The sequence below is a fragment of the Perognathus longimembris genome, chromosome 2 (genome assembly GCF_023159225.1).
Source record: "Perognathus longimembris pacificus isolate PPM17 chromosome 2, ASM2315922v1, whole genome shotgun sequence".
NCBI lineage: Eukaryota > Metazoa > Chordata > Mammalia > Rodentia > Heteromyidae > Perognathus > Perognathus longimembris.
In genome coordinates this window covers 94,166,705-94,180,915 of record NC_063162.1, presented here as the reverse complement: position 1 = coordinate 94,180,915, position 14,211 = coordinate 94,166,705, and the positions used below count along the sequence as shown (strand labels likewise).

The 14,211-nt window shown below is 34.6% G+C and overlaps 1 protein-coding gene across 4 annotated transcripts in view; it reads right to left on the bottom strand.

Moving 5' to 3' along the window:
• The window catches only part of Crppa (CDP-L-ribitol pyrophosphorylase A), a 211,939-nt gene that overhangs the window by 96,369 nt on the left and 101,359 nt on the right, over positions 1-14,211 (bottom strand). For 3 of the 4 annotated variants that reach the window (XM_048339749.1, XM_048339750.1, XM_048339747.1), the window contains one exon: positions 810-941. In XM_048339749.1, the coding sequence (XP_048195706.1) occupies positions 810-941 (132 nt within the window). Of the gene's footprint in view, positions 1-384; positions 485-710; positions 942-14,211 lie in introns of those variants that run through there. The other variant, XM_048339748.1, reaches the window with a different exon arrangement.

The following is a 14,211-nucleotide window of genomic DNA, read 5'->3' as shown; positions in this document are numbered from 1 at the left end:
TAATCACAACTATATATTTTTCCAGTTAAGTACATGTATTCATACCCTCCCATAAACTAAATGCTAGGTATTAATTCCAATTGTTTAAATAGCAATGTTAAAGGAGAAAAGTATTTCTCTACAAATATTTTGAACATAACCAAAAAAGAAGCAATTTAAGATAACAACACTAAGTATAAATTGTAGCCCTTTGGAGTTGACAACTAGATAGAGTCCTTCAATTAAAGTTGAAATGTAAATTCAAATTTAGAGCAGAATTACAAGAATATAATTTATCTGACAGTCAAATTCCATTGGACATTCAGTAATTTTGTTTGCTAAATCTGGCAATGCAATGTAGCAAACCAGTATGAGCTGTTTATTACCATTTTACCTCTTTTTTTCCCCTTACACCTTTATTTTCCCTTTCATTTTTCTACTTATTACAGCACATAAGTAGATGAATAACTCTCTAGTTATAATTTTCCTGATCATTAAAATCCATTTGAGGGCTGGGAATATGGCCTAGTGGCAAGAGTGCTTGCCTCATATACATGAAACCCTGGGTTCAATTCCCCAGCACCACATATATAGAAAACGGCCAGAAGTAGTGCTGTGGCTCAAGTGGCAGAGTTCTAGCCTTGAGCAAAAAGAAGCCAGGGACAGTGCTCAGGCCCTGAGTCCAAGGCCCAGGACTGGCCAAAATAAATAAATAAATAAATAAAATCCATTTGATTGTAATGAAACCAGCTCTCTACAATTGTTTCTATTATTGTTTATACTATTATAGTACACAAAGTACATTCTGAACACAGCAACATTTTACTTACCTGTGAGTACTCTATGATTAGGCCATGCAATAAAATATTTCTTTTTTTCATTTCCTTTGCAGTGTCCCTGACCCACACAAGGCTCTCCATTTTCTGGCTGAGAGGCACTAATTCAAAATCAAAGAAATGCACCTGCAAAATAGAAACAAAAGGAAAACCTAAATACCTTCACCTTTATTCCTGTGAAGTTCTAAAGCTCAAAACAGGATTTTTACATGAATTTTATCTTATATCCATAGAGTACATAAATCTGATTATTCAATTTGATTCATAATTGATCACTGACTATTTCTTAGCATAAATGCTAAGCATTTAAATTTTTACATGGCAAAGGGAGTAATTATGTGAGGCATTTTAAAAGAATCTGAAAGGGAATACCAAAATCAAGAGACACAGGGTAAAAAAGATAAACGACTACAAAAGCAATACTTGCAAAACTGTTTGGTGTAAACGAACTAAACAACTCATGGGGGGTGGGGAAGGGAAAGGGGGAGGGGGTAGGGGGGAATGAAGGAGGAGGTAACAAACAGTACAAGAAATGTATCCAATGCCTAACGTATGAAACTGTAACCTCTCTCTCTGTACATCAGTTTGACAATAAAAATTTAAAAAAAGAATAATTGGCTTATTTACAAATTACTATTTCTTAAAGTCATAAGATTTTTAAAATTATTATTATTATTATTATTGTGTCAGTCTTGGGTCTTGAAGTCAGGGCTGGGCACTGTTCCTGAGCTTCTTTTGCTCAAGGCTAGCAATCTACCACTTGAAACACAGGTTCACTTCCAGCTTTTGTGATAATTTATTGGAGATAAGAACCTCACAGACTTTCCTGCCCCAGCTTGCTTTGAACTGCGATCCTCAGATCTCAGCCTCCTGAGTAGCTAGGATTATAGACATTAGCTACCGTCACCTAGCTCCATAAGACTTTTACATAGAATATTTTAGTACTGTAACTTATTGTCCTTGAAATTATTTAAATGATGTGTTAAGAAAAAAACATTAATTTTCCTTAAATTTTAAGAATCTCAGGGTGTCTGGGTGCCAGTAGCTGACGCCTATAATCCTAGTTACACAGGAGGATTGCAGTTTGAACCCAGCAAGGCAAAGAAGTCCATAGACTATAATAAATTATGAAGACAAAGCCAGAAGTAAAGCTGTGGCTCAAGTGGTAGAGCACTAGCTTTTACCAAAAAAAGTTTAGGGACAGTGCCCAGGCCCTGAGTTCAAAACCCAGGCCCTGGAGTACCAACACAAAGAACTGATGCTATCATGAAAATCAGGAGACAAATCCAAGGAGAATAATGCCCTTCCTTATACAATGATCTTAAGCACAGACTTTGTGGAGTGCAACTCAATTTGAACTTATAACATACAATATCCACTTAAAAGTTCCAGGAGAAAAGCTGAGTTGGTACAAAAATATAATTGATTCTAATTTTTAAGCAGTTTTTATAACTGCAGCAGAGAACTGCAGTTAACTCAGGAGAAAGGGTAGTGCTTCTGCTTTCACAAAATTACAACCTAGGCAAGTTTGCATCCATTGAAATGTAGCAGAATATTTCATCTAATTTGTGTTCTGCAGATGTGCAGAAATACATCAAGCAAACATATTTCAACTAGTATATTTCTCAGTAATTCACATGCAAATTACAGTAAAACTATCTGTCAACAAGCATGGTATTTCTAATAACTTTCTCTGGTACCTATTATATATATATATATATATATACACATATATGTATATATATAAAATTTTTAATATGGAAACTGACAGTAGTGTCCATAGCTATAATTCTAGCTACTCAGAAAACTACTATCCAGAAAATTGCTGTTCAAGGCCAATCTGGGAAGAAAAGTCTGTGAGACTCCATCTGCAATATAACCAGCAAAAATACAGGTTGGAGGTATATATGAAGGGACAGCGTTGTTAACCAAGCAAGTAAGAGACCCAGCATTCAAGTCCTGGTACCGGCAGAAGAAATAAAAATGTTGTGGATATTCTTCAGCCCTCCAAAAACTGTCTCATTTAATTTGAATATATTAAAGGTACTTAAATACACTAATAAAATATTTCACCACTAAACAGATGAGCAGCCTCGTGGCTTATTGGATGGGCAAGGTGTCTGGTTCTCAGAGTTGGCAACAGGGTTCTCTGCATATCTTCTATATTCTGTTCAAGTAACCATTTAAATTATTCTTGGTCCCAAATGAATTACCTTTTTCATATTTTAAAACGTGATTGTATGGGAAGACAAGTACAGCTGAAGGAGTATAACTACATTTTAAGCATGATATTCTTCAAAATCCACACATAACACTGTGTGATATTATAGAGTCCATGTTCACAGAAAGGCTAAGGAGGGAAGTTGGAATTTGTGGTATGAGAATAGACAGTTTATTTGAAAGAAGTCTATTTGCGAAGCTTTTCTATGCACTCGAACAATGAAATGCTTAATGCTCAGCAAAGGGTAGGGAGGACAGTCTAAATGAAAGTTCTGGTAAGTATCAAAGAAATGTCATAGAAAAAATCAGTAGATAGGCTGAAAAATTTCCTCTGAGTACACACAATAATTTTTAATGCTCACATGTCTACAGAAAAGTAAATTGATTAATTATGCCTGAAATCTTCAAAATATTACTTTTCTAAAACATTATGAGGGAAATCTAATAACTGATGAAATCAGCTAACTACTAAGTAGATCAAAGTAACAGTTTATCTCAAGGATTAGAAGAAAGCTTTAAAAAACTTTTATCCTCAACTATTTATGAATTTTATGGCTTTTATTAATTAAAATTACTTTAATTTAATGAATTGTACTTTTAAAATATAAAAAGGAAAGTTATCTAATATTGAGCTCCTCCACTGAAGAACAAGTTTAAATAAATGTCACAGAAGTCTATCATAATTGTGATGACTCGAAACTGATTAAATTATTAGGTGTCATTGAAACTCAGAACAAAAACATAACAACTCACTTATAAATCTTCACAACATAAAATACAAAAACGCTAATGAGTTGAGAAATAGTGGCTTTTTCCTAATTTTGTTTTTTATTAATAAGAAAAACTATTTTCCATTAAACACTAACATGAAAGTTTTAAATTTCTTTGGATTCAAATAATTCAAAAGTAAATATTTTATAATATCTGTACTAGTGTTATATTTGAGTACACACTTGTTTTAGATTTTCACTTGGGAGATCAAAGTAACAACCCAGAACTTTTATATTTTAGTCAGTCAATGGAAAAATACTTTAAAAACATTTTTTTTAAATCATGAAATAATCCTCATGTTTCTTCACAAGGTTGTGACTCCTGTAAGATCCTAACTCTGCTAAAGTTTGCAGGTAAACGCTTGTTCAATTATTTTAATAAGGACAAACTGGAGGCATTTACAAGACTACAAATTTAGTATTTGCCTATTGTCTATCAATAAGAGAGTTATATTGCAAGAAATAACCCATATGTAACCTAACAGTCAATCCATGTATGGCCTGAGTCGAATAAAAAGCAGAATAATCAAGAAAAGTTCAGTGATTCACAAAATTGTATTAAAAAATTTGCCTTCATTAAAATAACCTAATACTTCTTACTAAATGTATATGGAAACACTGCACACATAAAAAAGCATCAAATGTCCAATGTTCTCTTAGCTTTTATAGTAGTTATCCATTTAGAGTTTATTGTAGAAAAAAATTAAAAAGTCTCATTTAAAGTATTAAGCAGCACTCTTCAATTGGTGGGGGGAGGGTATATCCTAGACACTACATATAATTCAAAAGTCAGTGCCACTTTTATCGAATAAAAAATTATTGAAGTTAAAAAATGCTCAGGAAAAACAAATATAGATAGCTATTAGTTGCATCATTTTAATTTTATATGAAAAAAATTTCTAAAAGAAAAAAATAAAAGATTAAGCTATAGTAAAAGCTTACAGAATAACATAAAATCAACACAATAGAATCCATAGGCTTTAAACTTATTCACAGGAAAGAAGGTCTAAAAGCTCAGATACAACTTGCTCTTTTATTAGCCTTCATATAGGACAGTAGGCTTTCTATGTTCCTGGACTCTCTGACTTGCTAGGGTTTTACTACAGTCATAACTTCACTCTCAGATCCAAGGATTGCCTGCCCTGTCAGGAGCTGTTTACAGGGACTCTGACCCTGCTGTGTACTGCTTTGCCTGACAGCCTTCTTCCTCAGATATCTTCATGGATGCCTCCCTAATTCCAGGATTTTTTTTGCTTTCTGTATGTATGTTAAAGCAGCATCACATGAATGGTGCCAAAGTCTGCAATGACTCTAGCAGTTTCCACACCCGTCTGGAGCTGAATGAAGCAGCCTCTGAGGTCCTTGATGGTTAAACACTGGGAAATTAATTCTGGAAAAACACTGATGAGAACAACACCCTGGTGTTCTTTGTCACTTGCAAATATTTGAAAGGAGTTTATATTTTAGACCCTCAGTCTGCCATGGTCTTGATGATTCCTAAGATACTTTCAGATAAGTATAAGCTACTTATCTGTGTATCAATGGCACAAATTTCATTACAACTTTACCCTTCTTGGCACCACATTAACCACACTCCTTCCCTGGCCAAACTTCAAGTGTTTCCATTTTTTGAGGGAGGAGGGGTCAGTCATGGGGCCTGGACTTAGGACCTTGACACAGTCCCTGAGCTTTTCTGCTCAAGGCTAGTGCTCTACCACGTGCAGCATAGCTCCACTTCCAATTTTCTGGTGGTTAATTGGAGATAAAAGTCTCATGTATTTTCCTACCAGAGCTGGCATTGAACTGCAATCCTCAGATCTCAGCTTCCTGAATATCTAGGATTACAGACGTGAACCACCAGCACCTCACCAAATTTTTCTACTGTGGTTTTTCTTTAGGATGAACATGGCAAACAATAGCTAGCAATACCTATGCCATCACCTCAATCCTGTGCTGCTTTATTATTTTTGTTGACCATCTCTCAAGTCAGCCCTACACAAAGTCTCAGGGAATTGAGATAATACGTATGGAATTCCTTCCTCAATATGTAACCAAGTTAGCTTTTAGTCCAGTTCCCAACAGACAGCTCATTCTCACTTGAAACCTCAGCAACATTCCTTTAATGCCACATTCTTATCAATATTCTGAACATCTGAGCTCTTTCCACAGTTGCCTATTAACATTTGGTTACAACAGTCTAAGCTTTCTCTAGCTCATATCTCCAAACCATTACCAAACTCTTCTCATGAACCATTTCCAAAGGTTTCTAAACTACATCATCTGATACACTCACAACAACAGCCCTATATCTTGCTATCAATTTTCAGCATCAGCTTTCTATTTCTGTGACAAAGTACATGAGATTCCCAACTTACAAAGAAAAAGAGTTTATTGTGACTCATTATTTCAGAGGTTTCAGTCCATGGGCAGTAGCTCATTTATTTTATATCTGTGGTGAAATAAATACACACACACGCATATGTATGTATGTATATATATGTGTGTGTGTGTGTGTGTGTGTGTGTGTGTGTGTATATATGCATGGGGGGTCGTTTTATACCATCTGGGAAGCAAAAAGAGAAAGCAAAGGACCTGGGTCCCAATATTCCTTTAAGACTGTGCTTCCCATGACATAACATCCCCCAATTAGGCCCCACGCCTCAAAGGGTCTACAACTTAAACAACAGCACCACAGCCAGGGACATACCTTTAACACATAGGCCTTTCAAGAGCATCCCAAATCCAAGCTATGTAGCACATATTGTTTGTGGTTGCTTTGGCACTCTAAGAATATTGAGAAACTGTAACAAACGTCTTATGGCCTGTGAAGCCTAAAACATTTGGTACCTTTCCCTTGGCAACTGTGAGGTATAGATAGATAGATAGAGAGAGATATATATATACATACATATATACACGCATATATACATAATAATAACCCTAATAATTTACCAATTCTTAAAACAAAGATTCTGTACTCAAGCAAAACCAAATCTTAATTTGCCTCTTATAAAGTATGAGTGCTCTATTACGTGATATTTTTAAAATCTTTAAGAATATAAGCTTCTATTATTCAAAAAGGGCAAGTATTAACATTATTCATGAACATTATGTGGTAAATCAAAATGAGAACTAGGCTTAATTTTGAATGAGGAATAATGATATTTATGATAACTTTCAGGACTTCTCTGAGGATTAAATAGGATCATTTATTTTAAAAGTGGTAACTCACTTTTTCAAGCATCCAATATATGTCTGCTATGACTAACAATGATAAAATTACTTTAATAATATGAATTAGCAAGCAACATCTGCTAGGATGGTCCTGGTCCGGAGCACTACAAGTGTAGTAGCAGTTCTACCTTCACCTAGTTGGAAGAGCAAGAAACACAGATCACTGTTGGATTTTCATTGGGTTAGAAAACTGGGAACTCAGTCATTACCATACACATGTTAAGTAAGATAGAAAATTGTTTCCTGTGGTTCTCTCTTAAATGGATCTCCAAGCAGACATACTACTTCAAGAACTCAGAGGAGACATGCAGGTGATTTTATCCAGTCCTTCATTCCTACCTAAGAGCATCCTACTAATGATGGTGAAATGACATTAACAATACTGGAGAGAATTCACAGCAATATTGAATTGAATTTCACGGCATGTAGGTACAGGATGTCTAGCATTCAAAATCTCATGGGACAAAATAAATAGTCTGGCCCCCAGAGAATTGAGTCACTCTACACTTTTCCAAAGTCGCCCACATAAACTGGTTGCCAACAGCATTCAAGCCCAAGCATGCTGTGATCAAGAAACTGCAGAGATCTCATCATTGTTCTACACTTTCAGGCAGAGAACAATCCAGACTTTCCAGAAAACTGCAGAAGTCATCTATTTTTGGGTGACTACACTTTTATCCTAAGGGAATAATACTAAGGTTTAACAATATTCTTACCAGCTTCCTCCTGTTGCTCCTAATAATCCAAGCAATGGAGAAATTGGTGTCATTAAAAAAAATTGTCTATTTTGTTGGATTTTTTGTCTTGTGGCTTTCAGAATACAAAGTGTTACTACAGAAAAGATTTCACTCACAAAAAAAACACTATCACTATATAAGACATGGACACTATATAACACTATATAAGACACTATATAAGACATGGAAAAGTTATATTACATATGCACTAAAAGTGTGTTCATACCTGAAATTTAATATTTAAAAAACGATTAAAATTCAAATGTTAAAGAAGCAATATAAGTATCTGATTTTCATTTCCAGCAAAATGTCCTAATTATGTTTTGCCAAATATTTTGGGCTACCATAAAGAAACTACTTCCTAAATAAACCAAATACATCGAGTAATCCCATTACTTGCTTTAACCCATTATTTGTGCTGAGTCCAGAGTATATAAAAAGCAAGTCTGAGTCCAACAATTTATATTGAGCAGAGCTGCTTTATAAAGTTCTAAATCTCAAGTCCTGATGTGGCCTCAGAACTGCCTAGCCCCAACCTCCATCTTTGCTTCAGATTTACTCATGAGCTCTTTCCAATTCTAACCACATTCTGTGCAACTCTGTCGGTGGAGGAAATGTTCTTCCTCAGAACTAGATGCTGCACAGCCTTCCAAGTCTTTCCTTCCTTCTTGGATCCTTAGAGAGATCACTCCAGACTCGAATATGTTTTCTTAAGCCTGACAAAAGCTCTTAAACTTTAGGTTAGGAGCTAGAAGGAAAAGGAAACAGGAATCTCTAAACTCTCACCCAGAGGAGAATATCTCTACTTAACTCTGGCCATATACAACATTTGCGATTTATCCTATTATAGATAGTTTGTTAACTGAAGGTTAGAAATATTACTGAACTTGGGCTAGTTAATTTGCAGTCCTAATACTTGTAGCTTACTCCCTGAATCCAGATGCAACATCCTTACAATATCACTTTCATAAGAATATAAGAGGCTGGGAATTTGGCCTAGTGGCAAGAGTGCTTGCCTCATATACATGAAGCCCTAGGTTCAATTCCCCAGCACCACATATATAGAAAACAGCCAGAAGTGGCACTGTGGCTCAAAGTGGCAGAGTGCTAGCCTTGAGCAAAAAGAAGCCAGGGACAGTGCTCAGGCCCTGATTCCAAGGCCCAGGACTGGCCAAAAAAAAAAAAAAAAAAGAAAGAAAAAGAAAAAGAGTATAAGAATTTTTACATGAAATAAATCCCTTTAAACGTTATAAACAAGTTAATATCTATATGCTAATTTGTATTCCCCTTGTTTCATAATAATATAACATGCAAGTCTGACATAGTGACATTGGGGGAGGGGCTAGCAATGTATCTCAGTAGTAGAACACATTGTAGCATGTGCAAGCCGCTGGATTTCATATCTAGCACTGAAATAAAATGATATTGAAACTATATTTCATTTCCATCTTTGTAAGTGAAGAGCATACCATGAATAGAATTTTATTAGAGGACAAAGTGTAGAAAATGAAAATCTGATCACATCAACTCCTACTAGGCAGAGTTGCTTTATGGAGTTCCAAGTTCCAAGGCACACTTTAAACTCTATTCTTTGAATAAAATTCAGTAGTATAAAAAATCAAGTAATGAGAAAAACTGTCAGGAGTATTTCTGAAAAACTGATTGACCAAATCACTTGTTCAACTCATTTTCTAGGGCTAACATCAATGTAAGCTGCCCAACAAAGCCATCTAATTTCATTTGCTTTGTATTTAACATACTTTATAGGTTAAATTTTATAAACTGATTAACTACGATATCATTGACAAATTTACAAAAGGCTTTGCTCATGTGACCAAGTGGAATTGATTACTTACAAGAGAGAAACAATGGTTGCAAATTCTGCGATTAATTTTTTAATGTACTTAAGAAAATTAGAGAAAAAATTCCTCTGAATGCATTCTATTTGTATGTTCCACTACAATCCCATCATACCAGAAAATAAAGCCTTATTCTTTAAAAGAATGAATAATAGGAAAGTATGCCCTAGGAGAATCATTTCTTTACAAATCCTTAGACACATGTCCCTCATAATTCATCTTAGCAAGTTCTTATAGCCCACAATAGAACCTTTCCATTAACAATTTAGCCATAAGCAAAGATTTCTTAAAACGTAGGACAACACAGCCAATTCTCTCTATTCAACACTTTCCTGAGAATGATTTCATCATCCCTCATCTTTGTGTTAGAAATGAATTCCTTCATGACCACAGCTGGAAAAAGTTCTAAAGGCATTTTAAACCAGTATTTATTTAGGTTTTATTATTGATTTAGGCAGGAAATACCTGAGACTTACTCTATTTGCAGAAAACAAATGAAAGAATGTGTAGAACTTGTATGAGTGATTCTCTTTCTCCTGAAGCAGAACACAAACAATGAACAGGAACACTTTAGTATATTTTTAACAAAAAATCATGAAAATATAATATAAAAATAGTTTTCCTGAAGGAAAAATGGAAGTATTGTTAACGCTACAATGCAATAGAGTTGAGGCTAGAATGGAAAAGTCTTTAAACCTAGTAGTAAGGCCAATTAGTGGCTATTCCTCAGACACAATATCCATTTAAAATATGAATAATCTAGAGACAACATACAGATTTTGTAAAGTAAACACAATGTGGAGATAATAAGAACCAAGAGAGCTGTCATTTGTTTGTTTTATTGGAACTAGTGAAAAGACATTTTCTTAGTCTAGTAATAATATGGTGAACAGGAAAATAAAAAAGGTATGAAAAAAGCAGTTAAGCAGAAGGTAACAACGACCCCTGTCTAAGATCTGGTAAGAAGTTTAAGGAACAGATTTTATAACTTAAATTCATTAAAAGCTCAAGGCCCTGTGAAGCTAAAATGACAAGCCATTTGTGTTTAAAAGAAGAAATAACTATATTTTTCCAGTTCTCATTTGTTCTTTATTAGGAAGGAATATTCAATATATATGTGCGCCTATATATATTTTTTAATCTTTTTTCCATTATTTAACACATCTGCAAGAACATAAACGTAACAAGTATATATGATCCACAGCACATTGGATTGAATCGGCTCCTTGTGCTGACACTGCCAGCTGTGGAACCTTCTGGAAGCAATTTACATTTCCGTGACAGTTTCCTCATATGTGAAAATATCAACTATCACTGGATGGTTTTGTGTAGATTTTTTTTTCTATTTTGAAGGGCAGACGGATTTTGACATGTTCAAGTACTATAGTACTTTAAAAAGTGCATTCTGATCTACAGCAATCTCAAAGAACAAGCTAGGTATAGTGGCTCACTCTTGTAATTCACATCTACTCAAGTGGTTTAAGTAGGAGGAGGATGGCCCAAAGCCAGCTCAAGCAAAACTGAGAAAATAAAAACAAAACAGGGGCCAGAAGTTTGGCTTAGTAATAGAATGCTTGCCTTGCATGCACGAAGCCCTGGGATTCTTTGGTACCATATACACAGAAAAGGCTGGAAGTGACACTGTGGCTCAAGTGGTAAAGTGCTAGCCTTGAGCAAAAAGAGCTCAAGGACAATGCCCAGGCCCTGAGTTCAAGCCCTACAACTGGCAAAAAAAAAAAGGCAAAACAAAGAGGGTTTGGGGCATGGCTTCAGAGTACCAATTTTAGCCCTTTTGCCACCTCTGAGTTCAAACCCCAGTATCCTCAAAACCAAAAAAAAGAAAGAGTTTTCTTATCAAACACATTAAGTGACACAATTTTTAAAATTACTTTATGCAAATAGGTCTCAAATTTTTTAAAAGAGAGTACTTTTCTTCCAAATAGAAAATTATCCTAGTATAAAGTAAGTTCATTATCTGAATACATACACATGTTTCCTAAATCCTAAGTCTAAAAGATTACACAGAATTAAAACATATCAAGGGAATACACAAACACACACACACACACACACACACACACACACATGTGCATGCATTAAGAAATAGAACACTATGAGATGACCCATGTAACTGTCCCTTTCCACAAACATCTATCTCACTCCTATCAGTCAATATTACTGTATGTCTCTAGCTAACCCGAGGAATTGGTAGGATCCGAATTCAGTCATTGTAATTATATTGAATTGTATACATCTACCAAAACAAAACTTTTATGTCCAGCAAAACAGTATTAGCATATTTTAAATCAAATGAAGTGTCATCAACACAAGGACTTAATAAACAGCCCTCTTAAAACAAATGAAGATAAAATAATAGTAATAATAATAGTAAATGGCCCAAAAGAATATTGTGAACATCAGGGATTAACAAAAGATCATTAAAAACTGAAAGTTCCTAAAAATATTTTTGAAAAGTGGCCACTTGTTGCACATCAAAACACCAATTTTTATCACTTAAGATGTAAGTCAATATTACTTTTGTGTCATATGTCCCAGCTAAATTAATCCCTCTACCTCGCTTCTTTCAAATTTTGTAAAAGGAAAAATGACACAGCAAAAGACAGTCCATCAGTTGAAAATTTCACAAATGTCCAATAATAAATCTCACTTTGCTACTACCAGATTCCTGCTAAGACATCTTTTCATAGAGAAGAAAACTGAACATTAAAAGCTCTTAACTATATATCACCCAAGAATAAAAATGCCTTTAAACACTTACAGTACATACATTCAATAACTCTTAAGTAATAAAAAAACAAGGTTTGAAAAGATATATTTTTCATTATTTGATATAATTTTGTGAAATATATTTCTCATGAATAAAGTCTGCTTAAGAAGTGGTGTGATTCCTTTGACTTTTTCAGAATTTAACATGGATTTAACATTATGGTTTTTTTCAAAAAATTAAAAGCTGGGTTCAGATGGCTCATGATTGTATTTTAGCTATTTAAGAGACGAAATTCTTTAAGATCTTGGCTCAAAGCCAGCTGGGGCAGAAAAGTCAAAGAGATTCTATTTCATGGAATTGACACCTCTATACAACTATTTTTAAATAAAATGTAATTAATTGTGTAAATGTAATTCTGAAGTGTAAAGTGTAAATAAATAAAAAAGTATAAATAAATAGAAGTGTAAATAATAACACCTGGGCTGCTTGATACACATAACATTTTTCCAACTATATAAACACATATAGATATATAGATGAATGTATATCCATGCTTATACATGCAATACCTAAATACATATTTCTTCCTTTAATATGGAAACTGAAATATATCTGCACTTAAATTCATTTTATCTTAATTTATTATTATAATGTCTATATGCCTATGAATTTGAAGAATAACCAGATGATTATGCTAATTTTCATTCACAGGAAAATTAAAATGGCCTTGTTTGGTAAAAGTCATATCAGAAGACAAGATGATGAGACGTGCTCAGTCTCATTAAAAATCGCTCACAACCAATTCAACAACCACAGGCTGTATGCACTTGCCTCTCTACAAAAGGAGCCAACATTCTTTTCGTTTGTTTTTGTGCTGATCCTGGTGACTGAACTCTGGGTCACAATCTAGCTTCACTTTTTCGGTTGAGTTTGTCACTCTACTACTTGAGTCATACCTCCACTTCCATGCTTTTGATGATTAATTAAAAATGAGTGTTCACAATAAAGGACTATTCTGCAAATCTTTACGCCAACAAATTCGAGAACCTGGAAGAAATGGACGATTGCCTAGCAAAAATTGATATCCCCAAAATCAAACATGAAGATTTAAACCTTCTAAATAGACCCATATCCATTATTGAATAGAAACGGCAATAAGAGATCTCCCATCCAAGAAAAGCCCAGGTCCAGATGGATTCACAGCAGAATTCTACAAGGCCTTCAAAGCAGAACTCATACCAATATTTCTCAAACTTCAATGAAATTGAAAGAGAAAGTTCATTACCAAACACATTCAATGAAGCCAGTATAACCCTCATCCAAAAACAAGGCAGGGATTCATCACAGAAAGAAAACTATAGACCAATTTCTCTGATGAACATTGGTGCAAAAATTCCCAACAAAATTCTGGCCAATCAATTTCAGCAGGTCATCAAAAAATCATACACCATGATCAAACTGGATTCATCCCAGGGATGCAAAGTTGGTTCAATATACACAAATCAATTAGTAATCCACCACATCAACTGGAGCAAGGTAAAGAATCACATGGTTTTATCCCTAGATGCGGAAAGGCATTCAATAAATTCCAGCACCCATTTATGATAAAAGCTCTGGAAAAATTGGGATTCCAGGGAACATTCCTGAATATAATAAAGGCAGTCTATGACACACTGACAGCAAGCATAATTCTAAATGGTGAAAAGCTAGAGTCATTCCCTTTAAAATCAGGAGGAAGGCAGGGATGTCTGCTCTCTCCTCTCCTCTTCAACATAATACTAGATTTCCTAGCCAGAGCAATTAGGCAAGAAGAAAACATAAAGGGGATCCAAATAGAAAAAATATTAA